The following is a 19,225-nucleotide window of genomic DNA, read 5'->3' as shown; positions in this document are numbered from 1 at the left end:
CAGATGAAAGATGTTTAAATGAAATAAATTTATGGTTATCTGTTTATATACTCATTTTCTGCCTTTGCAATCAAATGGATGTCTTCACATCCATCCTGGCAAGAATTTACAGATGTGTAACTTCAAGACAGTGAACTTTATATCAATTAAATCCTTTTACATGAATAAAGCCATTACCAGCATTTGCAATTAAATACTGGATGATTCTGATGTTCTACCACAAGGGGGAGTAAAACCTCATTCTGCAACTTGATGCAATTTGCAGTGAGGTTCAACTACAGGTAGTCCTCGACTTACAACCATAACTGAGTCCAGAATTTGCTTAGTGAGACAGTTGTTAAGTGAATTTTGCCCCATTTTATGACTTCTTTTGTCACAGTTGTTAAGTGAACCACTGCAGTTGTTAAGTTAGTAACACGGTTGTTAAAGGAATCTGGCTTCCCCATGGACTTTGCTTGTCAGAAGGGTGCAAAAGGGGATCACGTGACTCTGGGACACTGCAACCGTCATAAATCTGAATCAAGCATCTTAATTTTGATCACGTGGCCAAGGGGATGCTGCAACAGTTGTAAGTGTGAAAAACAGTCAAAAGTCATTTTTTTCAGTGCTGCTGTAACTTCGAACAGTCATTAAACGAACTTTTGTAATTGAGGATTACCCGTACTTGCAAGGCAATTTGGCCAAGCAAATCTTCATGATTTAAAGAACATTATTTTGCATTCAAAAATGTGTGAGTTAAACAAATCTTGATTTTAGATTTCCTCTCTTAGGAATATTCTGTATGCAGTGATCTGTTACGTTTTACAAAATAGAGATCTGGGATTATACTTTTGTTATACACAGTCATAGTAAAGCTACTTTATACTTATATAAAATATACTTATATATTTTATTTCACAAGGTCCAAGTATCCTTGGGCTAATGGCCTATTCTCACTTCTGCAATTTTCTAATCTATCTTTACAAGACCGTAGGCTGGATTCTAGTCTGTTATATGCAACTTTCTAGGGGGTGGAGATCACAGTTTCGTTTAAAAAAGGCAACTGAGGCTACAGTGAATAGGTGGGTTGCACAAGTAGACAGGATTTGTATTTCTACAAATGGTTTGGGAGTTCTGTGTTTTATTTAGAGGGTATGACCATACTTATGTTTTTTTCTTTTTACGAAATACAGTACAGGCATAAATTATGTCTGTCTCAAAAAGTTTTGAGCTGCAATAAAAGATTCTGAGAGGGAGAGGTGATCACACTTGCAGAACAGAGGCTTGCCTGCCCCTTAGATAGAGAAAGCTGCCAATCTAAAGTTCAAAAAGTAAAGTGCAAATGTGTAAGATGCTATGAGACTCATTGTTCTGTTTTGTAATATCAGATTAAGGTAGCTTCTCTCACTGGAATTTGTCAGAAAGGCCCCTTTTCCAGCTTCTCCAACCCTCACAAAACCCACCCAATAAACAAAAAAGAGGCACAAGCTGAGCCTGTCTTTTATAACTCCTCTCAGGAAGATTTAGTTTTCCATACAAAGTTGCCTCTGTCCTACAGGAATAATAAAGAGCGAATCTTAAGGCAGACTCTTTTTTGTTATTCGTATTTTGTGTACTGTATTTGTTTGTGGAGACCATTTGGTAATTTTTAACTGATTATCTAGACCAGTGGTCTGTAAACTTGGCTCTTTTAAAACTTGCGGACTTCAATTCCCAGAGTTCCTCAGCCAGCAAAGCTGGGAGTTGAAGTCCACAAAGTCTCAAAAGAGCCAAGTTTGCAGACCCCTGGTCTAGACCAGTGTTTCTCAACTGTGGCTACTTGAAGATTAGGGACTTCAACTCCCAGAATTCCTCAGCCATACAACAGATGAATTTGCAGGGACATTCGTAGGCACTGTTCATAGGAACAGCAGCTTTAAATGGCACAATCATTCCTTACAGATAAAGCCACAATATCCAATAGAATTCTTAGAAAATTAAGAAATCCCGACAGAAGCACTGTCTCCAGAACAATTCCAGTTTTGCTGAAATTCTATTGTAATAGCAAGGACCCACGTGAGTAGATTTCAGTTGTCATGCGGGCAAACAAAATAAAATCTGAAATCTGCCATCCTGTATTTGGGACAATGAAAGCATAGTTTTCTAAACGCTTCTCAGCAGCCTTGTTTTTAAAAGATGCTTCTCCTTTTATAAATGTTGTATCAAGTGGTTTTTTTAAAAAAACCTGAATAATCAAACCAACTTCTTACTTTTATGCAGTTTGAGAATGGTGTATGCCATAGCTGTAAGAACCCGCTCTCCTTCCAGGATGTAAATATCCCACAGCCGCAGGGTTAGTGTAAACGGAGTCTGTGTAGTGTTAAAAAATAAAAGGTGACATATTGGCAATATGCAAACCACAATGTATCTATAGAGCAGCAGGTCTCATCAAAATGAAGTTTTCAAGCTAAACTCAAGACTAAGACTCAAGTTCATTTTGTGACATATTTTCATAAAAAGTCAGTAAGGGAAGGTAAATGAAAGTAGTCTCCATCTGTGGGATATAATCTTAAAAATCAAATCAGACCAATCAGAAATCCCATATAACATGGAACTGTTTGATTATCAGTCAGAAATTAGACTAGATTTTAATAATAAAATAACAGATTGCATTAATTTAACCTTAATATTATACGGAATTTTTCTTTTTTCCTTAGTTTCTTTACCCCTTAGTTTCTTTTAATCACTGTAATGCATGCAGTTTGTTTTTAACTGTTTCTTATACCTTAGTAATAAAATAAAAACATTTAAAACATGAGATTAGGGGCCTCTGGTGACTCAGACTGCTAAAACAGTCTGTTATTAACAGCAGCTGCTTGCAATTACTGCAGGTTCAAGTCCCACCAGGCCCAAGGTTGACTCAGCCTTCCATCCTTTATAAGGTAGGTAAAATGAGGACCCAGATTGTTGGGGGCAATAAGTTGATTTTGTATATAATATACAAATGGATGAAGACTACTGCTTGACATAGTGTAAGCCGCCCTGAGTCTTCGGAGAAGGGCGAGATATAAATGCAAATAAAAAAAATATATAATTCTGTATCAAATGAAAATAATTACAAGCAGAAAAACACAATGTAAATTAGTATTGTAATGACATTGGAGGAAGCGTCTGAAATGTTTGCTCCCCCAATCCCGTACCCGATCAATGAAGCATTGTAAGAACCACTTAGTTGTATAAATTCCTGTCAACATCTGCTCCTTATCCTAAAAAGGAAGGGGGGGGGGGAGAAAGAGAGACCATATTAAAAAAAATATCAATTTATAAGACAAGCAAATTAGAGATCTGCGAACTGTAATTCACATGCTTTCAGATCATCTCCTAATAGATACTGGTGGTTTTCTTTCCTAAATTAAACCAACTACCATGCAATAAGCAGTATTTTATTGTTAAAATACTCATTCTAATTCTCTTCCTTATCTATTTTCTCAGAGGATGACTATTATAGTTCCCTTTCCCTCTTTTCTTCAGTACAATTGTGAGCATATTAAGGAGGTTCATTCAAGATGTCTTTGTAATTGTGGCAGAGTGTATTTTTTTATCCTTTGTCACTGAGTGTTTTGCATGTATTACCTAAAGAAGATTGAGGTTTTTAATTATTTTTTTTTAAAAAAAAAACACTTCTCATCTTGGTCTACTTTCTCAAAGGGATGGGGTGGGGGTGAGGAGTAGGGGAGAGTGCTATCCCTAGAGATACAACTCATCTACAAGGATCAGGAGGTGGTGCCAGGGAATGTATTAGTATTTCTCCATACTATTTGCCACAAGGCAAAGGGGCTAAGAGATCCTTGTCTGTCTCATGCACAGGATTAATGGGAGGACTCCCTTAGCACACAGTTGATGGCAATTGCAACTATCGAGCAGTATATCAAGATAGGAAAGTGAGCAAGAGGCTCCTGGGAGAAATGGTACGATTTTCAGGCTACAGATTTATCCCTGCTGCTAGAATAGAATAGAATTTTATTGGCCAAGTGTGATTGGACACACAAGGAATTTGTCTTGGTGCATATGCTCTCAGTGTACATAAAAGAAAAGATACGTTCATCAAGGTACAACATTTACAACACAATTGATGATAATATATCATTATAAATCATAAGGATTGCCAGCAACAAGTTGTAGTCATACAGTCATAAGTGGAAAGAGATTGGTGATGGGAACTATGAAACGATTAATAGTAGTGCAGATTCAGTAAATAGTCTGACAGTGTTGAGGGAATTATTTGTTTAGCAGAGTGATGGCCTTGGGAAAAAACTGTTCTTGTGTCTAGTTGTTCTGGTGTGCAGTGCTCTATAGCGTCGTTTGAGGTAGGAGTTGAAACAGTTTATGTCCAGGATGCGAGGGATCTGCAAATATTTTCACGGCCCTCTTCTTGATTCGTGCAGTATACAGGTCCTCAATGGAAGGCAAGTTGGTAGCAATTATTTTTTCTGCAGTTCTAATTATCCTCTGAAGTCTGTGTTTTTCTTGTTGGGTTGCAGAACCGAACCAGACAGTTATAGAGGTGCAAATGACAGACTCAATAATTCCTCTGTAGAATTGGATCAGCAGCTCCTTGGGCAGTTTGAGCTTACTGAGTTGGCGCAGAAAGAACATTCTTTGTTGTCCTTTTTTAATGATGTTTTTGATGTTAGCTGTCCATTTGAGATCTTGCGATATGATAGAACCCAGAAATTTGAAGGTTTCTACTGTTGATACTGTGTTGTCAAGTATTGTGAGAGGTGGAAGTATGGAAGGGTTTTTCCTAAAATCTACCACCATTTCTACGGTTTTGAGTGTGTTCAGTTCCAGATTGTTTTGGTTGCACCACAAGGCTAGTCGTTCGACCTCTCGTCTATATGAGGATTCGTCATTGTCTCGAATGAGACCAATCACTGTTGTGTCATCTGCGAACTTCAGTAGCTTAACAAATGGATCATTGGAAATGCAGTCACTGGTATACAGAGAGAAGAGAAGTGGGGAGAGCACACTGCCTTGGGGGGCCCCTGTGCTAATTGTACAGGTATTTGATGTGATCTTGCTTAGCTTCACCTACAAATATATTTCTAATAATACATTTAGAGATGACACCTTTTCTGGTATTTGATGCAATAAAAACTCTAAAAAAGGAGTAATACATGGCAAACAAAAAAAAATTTCAAAAATGTATGAGCAGAAACCAACACATCCCAATATTACTGCTGTTCCCTTGACAAAAGAAAGCATTACCAAGTGTTTCTTCAACTTTGGGAAAAGCTTGTTTAGGATCGCTTCGTGGTGAGCTTGGAATCTCTGCAACTTTGGAAACCCAGGAATGAAAAATCCTTTAGCAAAAAGGAAAGAAAAGTACCAACAATGTATTAAAGAAACACAGCAGAGCGTCTTATGTCATTGCATAAGTAGTTCTTGAATTTCCTAAGACTTCCATGGAACTCTAACCCATTTATGAAAATGCATTTTTATATTTCCTACCTCTTTGTTTGTGAGTTTTGCATTTGGACAAGATCAGAAATTTATGTGTACATAGATCTGTGTATACAGATGCCCTCTGTATTATACACAGTCAAAGCAACCTTGCCTAACTTGTTCATGATTGTATGGAAACCTGGGAGGGACTTACTTAATGCATAATAAATAACTTTTCATTCCATCAGGAAAACTCAGGAACCACTCTCAAAGTTTGCCTGATGCGTGGAGAAAAAGGTGTTTTGTGTACATCAGAATCCCTATCCCCTTCTGGTGGTTCATATTTAAAATGACTGGCACTACAGCACTATGAAGTTGCAAATCAGTATCAAAGTTCAAAGGTTAATTGACTCCCAAGAAGAGCTTATTTGTACCTCCTGCTTAAATGCAACAGTAATAAATGCAGACATGAAGAAGAAGACTACAAGAAGCACATAAAAAGGAAGAACCCAAAATTTCAGCCAGACTGAACCCAAATATGGGATCATCTAAAACACAATAAAGAGACGAGTGAATAAATGAAGGTGTTTGCCACTGAAACCTTACCATGCATTGCATGCCGCTGGTTGGTAAGCAGTTGTGCCAGGGCCCAAAAGGCATCCTCTTCATTCAAATACATCAACAAGATAGCTGCAATCTGACTCATGCCCTGGCAGTAACTCACTTCCTGGATGATTACACAAGATGAGCAATTTACAGGGTAGAGTGTATTGCACATACAAGCACAAAATGAAACTTCCCTAAGTTCACAACATAACCCTAGCATTTTACCTCATTCTTTTCAGACAAAAGCATGATTTGTTGACTCACAGAAAATTTCATTTTGATGGCAAAGTTCACTAATGGGTGTGGCCTGGAAGAGGATATAGGAAAGAGGCCTTTAAGAAATAGGGCTGGGTGACTTGGTTTAACTCAATGATTAAGTGCATCATGATTATGATGATGCACTTAAAAAATCTTGTAAGATTTTTATGCATCTGAACCAAAACTGCCAGGAAGATTCCATTTCAGCCATTCAGTGCAATTTCTTCACTTTCACTTTTGGGTTGGAGCTCTTCAACCCAGAAGTGTTTCCTGCCTCACTCTCTGTCCAGCAACTTGTCAATATTCAAGCAGCTCCTCTTTGCTTTTCTCTTTAATAACACTTATTGCTATTTTAAGAGGTTCCCCCAAATTATCTGGGAGGCTCAAAGAACCCTGAATAATTTTATTGCATTATTTTCAATCCAAAGCACCTTTTAGAAATATAGGTAGAACCAAATATATACAGAAAAAGAGAGGGCAAAGAAAACATTGTCCCTCTAGTCCAGGGATGTCCAAACTTGGCAACTTTAAAACTTGTGGACTTCAACTCCCAGAATTCCTCAGCCAGCAAAGCCATCCTGGGCACTTCATAGTGTCAGAAAGAAGAGGCCAGATGTTGTCTTTCCTAAAATCTGAATCTACAGATGATATATGGAAAGAACCATTCGGGTTAAGGAGTAGCTGGTTCTTGTCTTCCCTCACCTTCACTACTGGCAAAGTAACGATTGGATGAACCCTAGGAGGCCCTGCCTCCTTTTGGGAAAACAAACATTTTCAAAGGTTTGGAGAGTTTTTGTAAGCCCTGGAAATGGGCTCCTTCTCCCTTTTTCATTGGGTGAAAGAGGAAAACTTTGGAGAGAGATTTCTTCAAAATGCTAGGAAAAGATTTCAGGAAAGTATCTGGATGTGTTTGTTTTCCAGTAAGGAACAGAACTACTTGGGACTCAAGGGATCTGGGAGGCTAAATGTGAAATTATTCATCCTTGATGCAGAAATTGAGTCTGAAATATTTTGTAAACATTTCAACAGCTACATGAGGAAAACAATGCTATATTTAGATCCTAGGGGAGTCTGTAATATAAAATTAGCCTTAAGACATAAAAAGAACTATTGTCACTTCTCACATTTTCATGAACTGAAATTATGTAACATGACATTGCATTGCAACATAAAATAAGGAAAAAGCTCAAAAAAGCCAGTCTAATTTTTTGTAAAGGAAGAAACACCATCTGGATAAAACATTTTTAAAAAATGTGTTTCCTGTTTCTTGGGTCACCTAGATTAATATAATTAATTAATTCCATTAATTAAATTAAGTAATTCCTGTTGGCACATTGAAGCAGCGAATTCTGTATGTAATTTAAGGACATTATAATTTCTGTGCCCTTTGACTAGAAATAAGACAAGGGACTTCAACAAATTGGAGTCCTGCACCATGAGGTTATCACTGAACAAAGTAAGAAAGACCATGCAGAGAATTTAACCAATATCCTCATCTGACTAAAGTCATAGCTATTTAGAAAGAATTATACCATTCCTTTGCATAAATAAACAAACAGAGGTTATACAAATGATTGCAATTTGAAGAGATCTCATCTTCATTAATTAGTCTGTACTGAAAGTGATTCCTTTACTTATTTTTAGCCCAATCATGGATTATCTACACAGCAGTTGGAACAAAGATGGGAATGATTTGGGGTGTGTGTGTGTGTGTGTGTGTGTGTGTGTGTGTGTGTGTCTTTCATAAAAGTATATATTGGTTTTAGATAAGATTCTTTTTTATGTACATTTAATCTGTTTAATGTCATTCTGAAAGTCTGCTTTGCCATCTTAATTTAATCTATACTGTACCTTTGTTGTCAAATAAAAAAACATGTCAGATTCTTGTAATGTTCAATTTCTTACCGTGTTGTAAACAGAATAAGCTGACAGGACATGGAACAAAGCTTGTTGTCTATATTAAAAAAAAAAAACCACAAGAATATCAAGATGGCGTCTTAACATTAGCTTTTTGGCACCTTTATAAACCAGTTAATCTGTTCTCTACTAAAAGCAGTTCAGAAATATCTTACGATTTTAGAGTAAAATAAGGACCAATATTTCCTGCTCAATTGATAGATTTATCAAATATAGGTCTGGTGCCCTTAAGAATCCATTAACAAAGAAAAGGAGTCTGTGTTATCGCATGTTAATTCCAAACACTATAAAGAGGATGATGTCATCTGCCAGTTTCTGTCTTCCATCCAATTACCATAATATCCTAAACTGACCAAGAAAATTCTCTGTTCCACAGATAGAAGTTTCACCAGCCACAAAAGATTAAATGGAGATAAACCAACATTTATTTTCTACAAATACATATATGTATGTATGTTGATAGCCAAAACAAACAGACAGAAACAATCAGAGATAAATGAGATCCCCATATAAGAAGCTTACTTTACTCCATAGCGGTCCCGAAACATGATGTGGTTTCGAAAAGTGCGATTGACATCCAGATCTATTTGTTTGATTTCTGATGAGAAGCTTCTGGCTTGTTCTTTCATTTTCTGGGCAAATCAAGATGAATTATAGTATTAGAACTTTAAAATCAGAAGTGAAAAACTTTTCTGGCCCTTGGGCTAGATTGCTTCTGGAGCAACTTTCCAAAACCTTTCTATTTGTCTGCATGGAGGAACTTCCTTCTCCAAAACCAGAGAAATATCACTGTACAAGGTTCAGCTTCCCATAATAAGAGAGTGTGGTCAGAAAAATACCTTTTTGGGGGTTTGGTAATTAGAGAGAGACACAGAGAGACCTGGCCTTGGAAAAAGACCTCTGTCTCCAATGCTCTGAACTAGAGAGAATTCAGGAATTGGTCCCTAAACCTAGCACTTCATGTCTTTATGTTTTCTTTTGTTTTTCTACATTATTATTAGTCATTAGTCATTTTTATAAAGATTATTAATGATTATGTATGTCACTTTACATTACATGCCAAGTATATGGCTATATAAAAGGAAGGAAGGAAGGAAGGAAGGAAGGAAGGAAGGAAGGAAGGAAGGAAGGAAGGAAGGAAGTTCTTTATTATTCAATTGTAAAAAGCTATAGATTAAATAGATTTTAGTTGCAATAAAATCAATTTTACAATCCAGCAAGAAAATTTGCTAACATTTTTTTTCGTTTGTAAGCTGGTTAACAAAATTCTGATTTATAAATAGATAATCGGATAGTGTGTTCTCTTGCCCTATGCGGCAGGCATGATTTAAATACATTTATACACATGCAAAACACACAGATGATTAATATATACAGATACAAAGTAATATGCACATAAGGCTAGAGACCTGTGTCCTTACTAAATTACTTCTATACTCAAAAGTAAATGGAGATGTTTACAGCATATGCTACTAATTAAATAACTAATTGAAGTAAATTGTTTGAGAAAGCCTCATCTCAAAAAGCAATTTAACTAGAGGTGGTAGATTTCTAGACTTTAAACCAATAAAGCAAACAAGCAAGAAGAGAAAGGAAAAGGTAATCATTCCCCTCCCCACTGAAACACGCTTCTGGAGAATTCTGGGATATATATAAATAAATTTGCCATAAAGCAAACAAGACCCTTTTCCTTTTAATAATTCAGATCACATGAACACTAAACATTTTGTATTACTGAACAACCAAAATTGTGTTACAATAAGAGTATTTTAATGGCTGATTAATTCCTGATTAAGTACACTCAAGAGAAAGGTGAGTTATATAAAAGCCAATATTTCTAGACACCAGACATGATCCTGATTCCCAACATACCTGCTTTTCCCCCCTATTAGCTGACCACAGATTTTTAAAAAAGATATTTCACTGCTGGGAATACCAAGCAGATACTCTGACTGGAAAAACTGTACAGGTAGTCCTCAACTTAGAATCATTTGTTTAGCGATCTTTCAAAGCTACAATAGCACTGAAAAAAAGTAAGTTATGACCAGTTTTCACGCGACCATTACAGCTGCGTTGTCCTGGGCTCATGTGATCACCATTTCTAACCTTCCCAGCTGGCTTCTGACAAGCAAAGTCAATGGGGAAAGCCAGATTTGCTTAACAACCGTGCAATTCACTTAACAACTGCCATGAGTCACTTAACAGGTGGTAAAATGGGGTGCAACTCACTTAACAACTGCCTCACTTAGCAAAGGAAATTTTGGCCTCACTTGTGGTCGTGAATTGAAGACTACGTGTAATGAAGGAATACTTGAGTTCCCAAAAAGGGTTGCTAAGAGAAAAGAAATGAACAATAAAATGTAGAAAGGCCCACTGATTTGAAAGGAAGCCTATGTTCCCCTAAACAAAAAGCTTTTCTCTAACTCCAACTTTGTTCTGTATAAATATCAAGTGGCAAAAAGGATAGGAAGGATTATGAATAGCCAATTCTCAGGATTTATGTTCATCTACAGTCTATTATATTGTAAGTCCTTTGGTTATTGCAGATCCCCCAGGAGCTTAGTTCAATAGCTTGTGACTTCTATTTATTCAGATCAATTGCTATGAGACATGGCCAAATAGTAACATCCTTTAAGGAGGTTGCAATGGCCAAGATAAATAGAGAGAAACAGGTTCTTAATCTGTGTCACTATCTGATTTTATCTATCCCACTTCCTTTAACTTGTCACACCATGCTGAATTGGCTATGTTTTACAAAAAAATCAAGCCATTTACTTAATTTTAAAATGTCGGTGTGTCGTCCTTCAAAACCTGCTTCGCATGAATGTTAAGGGCATGAGAATTACCTTTATTTTTTAATAGCAATACAAATATTAAAAATAATATAGGGTTGCATAATATTATTAAATTGCCACTCCAATGAAGGATCATTTCTTTTACCCCTTCGTTGGCATGGCAGCTCTGACCCAATCCAGGGAAATGCACTGTCCAAACTGGACTGCTAAAATGCCAGTTACATGAGGCTGTCTTTGATTAAAAATCTTTAGCCCCCAGTTCATTAGCCAGGCAAATACCACTTCTGTTAAAAATGCATCAATTGTGTTTCTGAATCCAATTCAAATAGCTGATTTTGACTTTTAAAGTCAAATCTTAAAAGACTTTTAAAGGTATAAATGTTTGCCTATACCCTTAAACTCTAGACCATGTCAAAATTACTCAGATTTTTTAAAACATCTTACTTGGCTTTTAGCTGAAAATATTTATTATATATACCGTACTGCCTTTGCTGATAATCCATTCCTTCATTGTTTAAAGTTAACTGTTTATATTGATGTGGAATTGTATGCTTTATAATTGAAAGGCATTTTGGAAAGATGGCAACCTTGAAAACTAGTCATGTATATTTATTAAAGAAACCAATCAATAAACAATCCAATCTCATTAAGTGTAGCTTTTAAAGTCAATTCCTGTTATCTGTGCTGGTGTATCTACTCAAGCAGATTTGTAAGTGGTTCCTGAAGGCTTGCGGTAAACACAAGCTCTTAAACTTCAGATTCTATTCCAGATTACCACCAGCATGCCTAAATCAATATTGATGACAGGTCTATTTTAATTTATTTTATGAGTTGATTCTGTTTGTGTTCCTAAAGAAATGTTTCATTTTTTTTCAAGTACAGACCTGCAAATGGTGACCTCAGTTTTGAAGGAAGAGCTCTTGTTACTTTTAGTTAACCAAGAAAGCAAGAGTGCTCAACAGACAGGAAATCTGAATGACTCTCTTGCATCTCCATCTGTCTTAAAGGTAAAGGTTCTTCTCGCACATATGTGCTAGTCGTTGCCGACTCTAGGGGGCGGTGCTCATCTCCGTTTCAAAGCCGAAGAGCCAGCGTTGTCCGAAGACGTCTCCGTGGTCATGTGGCCGGCATGACTCAACGCCAAAGGCGCACGGAACACTGTTACCTTCCCACCAAAGGTGGTCCCTATTTTTTCTACTTGCATTTTTATGTGCTTTCGAAACTGCTAGGTTGGCAGAAGCTGGGACAAGTAACAAGAGTTCACCCCTTTACACGGCAGCACTAGGGATTCGAACCGCTGAGCTGCCGATCTTTCGATCTACAAGCTCAGTGTCCTAGCCCCTGAGCCACCGTGTCCCCCATCTGTCTTACACATTGGCAAAAAGAATCAGAACACAAAATACAAGCTGAGTGGACACGACCTTGTAGATGACCCTCACTCTGTCAAGGACCTTGGAGTACTCATATCTAATGATATAATTGCCAAAGCCCACTGTAACAACATCGCCAAAAATGGGTTTTTGGATGGGGAGAAACAGGCTCAAGCTTAATCCCTCCAAGACGGAGTGGCTGTGGATGCCGGCACCCCGATTCAGTCAGCTGCAGCCGCGGCTGACTGTTGGAGGCGAGTTATTGGCCCCAAAGGATAGGGTGCGCAACTTAGGTGTCCTCCTGGATGAACGGCTGTCGTTTGAAGATCATTTGACGGCCGTCTCCAGGGGGGCCTTCCACCAGGTTCGCCTGGTTCGGCAGTTGCGCCCCTTCCTTGATCGGGATGCCTTGTGCACGGTCACTCATGCGCTCGTTACCTCTTGCTTGGATTATTGTAATGCTCTCTACATGGGGCTCCCCTTGAAGTGCACTCGGAGGCTTCAGTTAGTCCAGAATGCAGCTGCGCGGGTGATAGAAGGAGCTCCGCGTAGCTCCCATATAACACCGCTCCTGCGCAGACTGCACTGGCTACCTGTGGCCTTTCGAGTGCACTTTAAGGTGTTGGTTACTACCTTTAAAGCGCTCCATGGCTTAGGGCCTGGGTACTTACGGGACCGCCTGCTGTTACCACATGCCTCCCACCGACCCGTACGCTCTCACAGAGGGACTTCTCAGGTGCCGCCCGCCAAGCAATGTCGGCTGGCGCCCCCCAGGGGAAGGTCCTTCTCTGTGGGGGCTCCCACCCTCTGGAACGAACTTCCCCCGGGTTTACGCCAAATACCTGACCTTTGGACATTCCGTCGCGAACTGAAGACACATCTTTTTATTCGCGCGGGGCTGGCTTAAATTGATTTTAACAAATTTTTAAATTCTTAGAAATTAATTTTAAATGGGGTTTTTTAGCTTATTATATATTTTACTTCTCAGGCCAATTTTAAAATAAGTTTTTTAACTGCATTTTAAATTTGTATATTGTACCATCTGTTTTATTCTTGCCTGTACACCGCCCTGAGTCCTTCGGGAGAAGGGCGGTATAGAAATCAAATAAATAAATAAATAAATAAAATAAAAATAAAAAGGCATTAAGAGTTGTAAACCTAATTTTGCGTAGCTTTTTCTCCAGTAAAATTACACTAACCAGAGCATACAAACATTTGCTAGACCAATTCTTGGATACAGCTCATCTGTCTAGAACCCGCACTGCATATTGGATATTAATACAATTGAGCGTGTCCAGAAATATTTCACAAGAAGATTCCTCCACTCCTCTGCTCGCAACAAAATACCTTATGCCACTAGACTTTAAATTCTAGGCTTAGAAAACTTAGAACTACCCCACCTTCTGTATGACCTAAGCGTAGCTCATAAAATTATCTGCTACAATATCCTAGCTGTCAATGACTATTTCAGCTTCAACCACAACAATACACCAGCACACAATAGATACAATCTTAAAGTGAACTGCTCCAAACTCGATTGCAGAAAATATGACTCCAGCAACACAGTGGTCAATGCCTGGAATGCACTACCTGGCTCTGTGGTTTCATCCCAAAACCCCCAAAATTTTAACCTAAGTCTGCCTACTGTTAACCTCACCCCATTCCTAAGAGGTCTGTTAAGAGGTGTGCATAAGAGCACCAGCGTGCCTACCATCCCTGTCCTAATGGTCCCTTTATTTGTATTCATTTTATGTATTCAATTCATGATTATATATATTATCTAATGCGTACTTGACAAATAAATAAATAAATAAATCCATGATCTGCCTTTGTTTTATAACAAAATCTTTTGGTGGTCTTGTGGGTATTTCTATCACGGCTGGATTTTGACAGTTCCACAGGATTTGCAAAAGGACTGCTCATCAAAGTATTTGATATTCCAAGCAGAAACCTAGAGTAGCAATAGATACTGATTGGGAAGCAGAGCAAAAGCTTCTTTGGGGAGACAGGTGTTCAGTGATAGGTGATAGGCAATCAAAGTTCTCCACAGAGAAATCCTGAAAGGGCAGATATCGATCTAATGCTTCTAAAAGTTACACATAGCAAAAAATGTTACTATTTGTCTGACATGTGAAATTGAAATGGACAGGGTTTTTTTTTCTCCCTCTATATAAATGCTTATAAATACTGAAAAGCAGAGTTAAGAGGAATATGTCTCGAGGTTTCTAGACAAAGGAGGATATTTTTATGGTGAGGTTATCTATTAATCATCAATAGCTCCCCATTGTAACAAATAAATTGCTAACCGACTTCATCCTTAGATAAAGCTTGACTTTCTCATTAGATTGTGGTATGGGGGCTCCTGCAGTCAGGTTAACAAGACTATTTGTAAACCACTAGGTTATTAAGTTGTAATTCTGCACTCCATTTCAGCCACAGAATTACATTTGTGAAGAGTGACAGAACTGATATCTTAACATTTAATTGACTAAAGTTACTGCTGTCAATTACCTTTAATGGCCAAAGGTTTTCCCACATGCTCTAATGGGAATCAGAACCATTCCCAGCAGGAAGCATGGCTTTTGTCCCTTTGAAATTGTGTTAAGCCAATGTAAGGCATAAATTGCCTAATCAACTAAAAAAAGGAAATGTCACTAGTCTGATAAGTGCCTTCAATCTATTTCTACAGAAGTGAAAGTGTCATTCTAGCCTTCCACATTGGCTGATGCCATACCCTGAAGCTTACTGAATATGTCCCCATCTGTGAATACCAGAGAAAGGATTACCTGCCACCTCACTGAATCAGAATATACCAAATATTGCTGACAATCAACAACACTGTGAAGTGCAAGCATCAGACTGCTGGGACAAACGTATTGCACTGCTGGAGAATTTCATTCCCAGAGGATTTGCTGCCTGGCCTCATTTGACCCACCAAGAATCTGGTTAATTTGTCCTTGGACTATTTGAAGTATGGCTATGGCACTCTGTTCCAGCATGATATTGTTCTGCATTGTAAAACTTTTAAACATGTTAAATTACTTACCCAAATTTATCTGTATGTGTGTTTTGGGGGACGTGGGGGAGATACTTGGGTGGGTTAAGAACTTAATAGAAGAACTCATTTATCAACTAGAATGTAGCTGCAACATTTCCCTTTTCTCCCCATCCTTTGATCTAAAATCCTCTCGGCCTACAGTAGTTTTAAGAGATATAATCTACAGCATCAGCAGCCCATGGATTACTGAAATGAATACAAAAAAGTCCCTGGCTGCTTCTTTCTTTGTAGAAATAAAACACACTGAATCTTACTTCTGGGGTGGAAGGTGACTTGTAGGTTTAGGTAATTATAGTCCAATGTCTTCCTAGTCCAGGAATTCATCTCTGAGCAAATTCTTAATTTGGATAGTTTTGCCTGTTGGGCACAGAGAGCCACTTCCATCCTTTACAACATTTCCAAACTAGAAACTTGAAATTCTGGATTCCACTTGAAACTTGAAGTTCAATCTTCCCCAGGTTGGGCATTTGGGAAATCTAATGGCCTTCTCATAATTTCATAATTTTAATTTTTGCTAATTGTGAACTCTTTTGTAAGGCCACCACTGATTCCACAGAAAGCCTTTGGGGTGAAGTTTCTCCTTTATCTCATGTTAGAAAGCCCTGGGTTTGTTCATGCCTGCCAGGGGAAATGACTGAGCTACTCTTCAAGAACAATGTTGCTGTTATGTGAACAGAAATTCCTGTCCTGTTCACATTACCGTTTCTTTAAGGCACTCCTGGGTTGAAAGGATTAGTCACTGATGTCACTGCTGCCCAGGAGACGATTGGGTGGGTGGGGGAGTGTATGTCCACGTCAAGGAGCTGGAACAAATGATGGGAGCTCACCTCACCACGCAGCAGCACTTGCACTCAGGTCTTGAATGCAGGCTTGCTAACCTCCAACCCAGTGTCCTAACTACGTGAACTACCACATTCCCATGTGAACAGGAATGGGAATGTAGAACACAATGCTCAAATGTTGAAGGGTGTTTATGTTTTTCCATGAGGCAACAACTTAATTACAAATAGTTTGGGAGGAAGTTTATGGCTAAAAACACTTTGCCCTAATCTTGGGGTGCAGGAAAAATAAATAAATACTGGTTTATCATATATGCAGGTAACCATGAGGCTGGATATTTATTTGGTGTACTTTATATTGCTATCATGGATTATAAGATACTTTACCTCATACTTCCCTTCATTCTCCATCTTAATCTTTTCAATATCCAGTAAGAGTGACCAGACTTGACCTCGTACTTGGAGGGGAATCCCTTTATAAACTCTGCGGAACATCTATAAATATATTTTAAAAAAAGTGTGATCATGGTCCAATTATCAAGAGCGAACCAAAAACTACTTTTTTCTGAATTTCCTTTGGCAGATGCAGCCCAGCATGATTAACATAATATGCATAGAAAAAAAATCTGTGTCTTAACATTTGAAGCACAGATTAACAGACATTTTCACTTCAAATATTCTAAGTAGTTTATCAGATGACTCAAAGTTTGGGTGGAAATCCTGTCCAAAAGATGAGAGTTTCAGGCAATACATATGTTTATTTACATTTAATTAATGTAATTTGGATATAGTTTGTCACAAAGTACATCTTGATGAGTCATTGGCAACAGTAGCTAGTGTTGATACAATATGAAAGCACCTGCTGATGCATCAGAGACTCCCCCAATCCCAAAACTGAACATAAAGATTTATTTCATTCACTTTCAAAGAGAAATTTGTCATTTAAATCAATGGGTAAGATCCTAACTTTACCTTTTAGAATTAACCTATAGAATTCAAGGTTGTTTTATCATTCATTGATCCTAAGCAGTATTTTATACTTGGGATAATTAAATAATTTTCTCTTTACGAACTGAAATATAATCCAACCTGATCTACATCTCCCTATCTGCAGATTAAACTGCATCGTTAAAATAAGTTTTTAAATCTGATAATTTTTAAATTTTATTTTGTGAGGGAGCAAATGCAAACACACACAGCCTAGAAATGGATTGATTCACCACTGCACAGTTATTGAAAAGGATACTTTATATTAGTCAATGCTGATAGGTTGCCATGCATTAATTATTGAACTGGTCTTTATCAATAGAATGGAATATGCACTGAGAATCAATATGATTTTCTATGGGCAAGGTTCCATTGTTGTTTTAAATACTGAGTCATTAATGAGATCTTTTTTGTTTTCTTACGTACAGAAACACACACACACACACACACACACACACACACACACACATACTGGTACATATATACATACATACACATAAACACACACACACATCTCATATGATATATTACCATTGTGTTTGTTTTCATTGCTTTATTTTTGTTCTTTTTCAAAATATATAGGTATTTTATTTTTTCTTGTTTTATAGTCTACAGTAATACAATCATTTTATTTTCTGATTCAGGCATCAAGATACCTAAAACTTATCTTGCAGACTTTGTATCTTGTCTGCAATGTCACTGGCACTTGAAGAAAATGCAGTAAAACAAAGGGGAGACCAACTGCCATTAGCAAAATTAAAAAATAATATACAAAGTGGTTGTTCTAAATTGGAATAGCTGGATTAGCTTTTGAGTTATTCACTAACATTTCAGTGCTGTGGGGAGAGGGGGGAGACAACTGCACATAATGTAGAATTTAAAGCTAAAATGCTTATCTTGTTTGTCCACATAGAAACAATGAGGAATCAAATTTTCTACAGATGTAGTTATCTGACTGATATATTGAATGTTGAATGTAGAAGAATGAAATTGGCATGAGTAAGGAATGGAACAGGCAAAATATAGCCAAGGAGCAGTGAATAAGCTCATAAACTCATTGATCAAATTGTCAACTTTCCAAGGAGTTTAATAAATTGGAACAAGTTCAGAAAAAAATTAATCAATCACTTCTTTCTGCACACTAGGATGTTTTCTTGGATGGACATTTACAACAAGTGATTGAAATTTAATTATGGCACAAAATTAATTGGTGGAATACAAAGGGGGGAGGGAGGGAGAGGGAGGAAGAGGGAGGGAGGGACAAGGAAGAAGAGGAGGAGGAGAGGGAGGGATGGAGGGAGGGACAAACATAGAGAGTAATATACAATGCATACATCTGTCTTTTTATGTGGACTCTTTTAATTAGATTTCCACTTCAGGCTTGGGAAAGTCAGGTAGGAGACCAAACATACTGTGCATGTATATATATTCACTACAAAGTGCACAATTATTATAAAATGGTCAAACTATTAAAGTTTAAACTATGAAGTAACAGTAAATGTAGAAACTATAGAATACAATACAAGAAACCATGACCACAAAAAGAAAAGGAAGAAAAAATTGAAGCACCCTAGACTTCCTTGAGAAACAAGTACAAAATCTAGACTGCAAGTCAAATACAGTAAGTGAAATATAATGAACTTTTCTAATGTTCCCCCTAGTCAAAAAAGCTGGCACTTCTCTATTTTACAGAAAGTAACCTCTCTGATATTTACTTTCATTCAATAGAACAATTGCTTCTCTTGTAATGATTGTCTTTCCCACTTCTTCATCTGTACCATCATATTTGAATGTTCAGATGATTCCGGCAAAACAGAACAACATACCTACAACTTGGAAATAATTCTCAATATGTAATATGTTAAATTACATATATTCCTTCTTCGTCATTACAATAGACTTGGCTTAGTCTAATTTCTTGAAACAAACGTCTTCAATACAGTTCACATTTTAACTAAAACCTCCTGTTCTGATCCTTCAATATGGATTTCTTTTAGCTGAGATTTCTATTGTGCACCTGCTTATTTCACTCATAAGATTTTGGTATAAGTA

The 19,225-nt window shown here is 37.5% G+C and overlaps 1 protein-coding gene across 7 annotated transcripts in view; it reads right to left on the bottom strand.

Moving 5' to 3' along the window:
• The window catches only part of LOC131184888 (uncharacterized), a 119,524-nt gene that overhangs the window by 7,804 nt on the left and 92,495 nt on the right, over positions 1-19,225 (bottom strand). For 6 of the 7 annotated variants that reach the window (XM_058156736.1, XM_058156746.1, XM_058156720.1 and 3 more), the window contains 7 exons: positions 16,574-16,681; positions 8,707-8,816; positions 8,173-8,221; positions 6,010-6,130; positions 5,227-5,321; positions 3,159-3,224; positions 2,229-2,328 (listed from right to left, as the gene is read on the bottom strand). In XM_058156736.1, the coding sequence (XP_058012719.1) occupies positions 2,229-2,328; positions 3,159-3,224; positions 5,227-5,321; positions 6,010-6,130; positions 8,173-8,221; positions 8,707-8,816; positions 16,574-16,681 (649 nt within the window). The remainder of the gene's footprint in view (positions 1-2,228; positions 2,329-3,158; positions 3,225-5,226; positions 5,322-6,009; positions 6,131-8,172; positions 8,222-8,706; positions 8,817-16,573; positions 16,682-19,225) is intronic. The other variant, XM_058156778.1, reaches the window with a different exon arrangement.

Source organism: Ahaetulla prasina, chromosome 1 (assembly GCF_028640845.1).
Source record: "Ahaetulla prasina isolate Xishuangbanna chromosome 1, ASM2864084v1, whole genome shotgun sequence".
NCBI lineage: Eukaryota > Metazoa > Chordata > Lepidosauria > Squamata > Colubridae > Ahaetulla > Ahaetulla prasina.
Note: the sequence above shows the minus strand (reverse complement) of the source record. Positions and strands in the feature narration are given on the sequence as shown.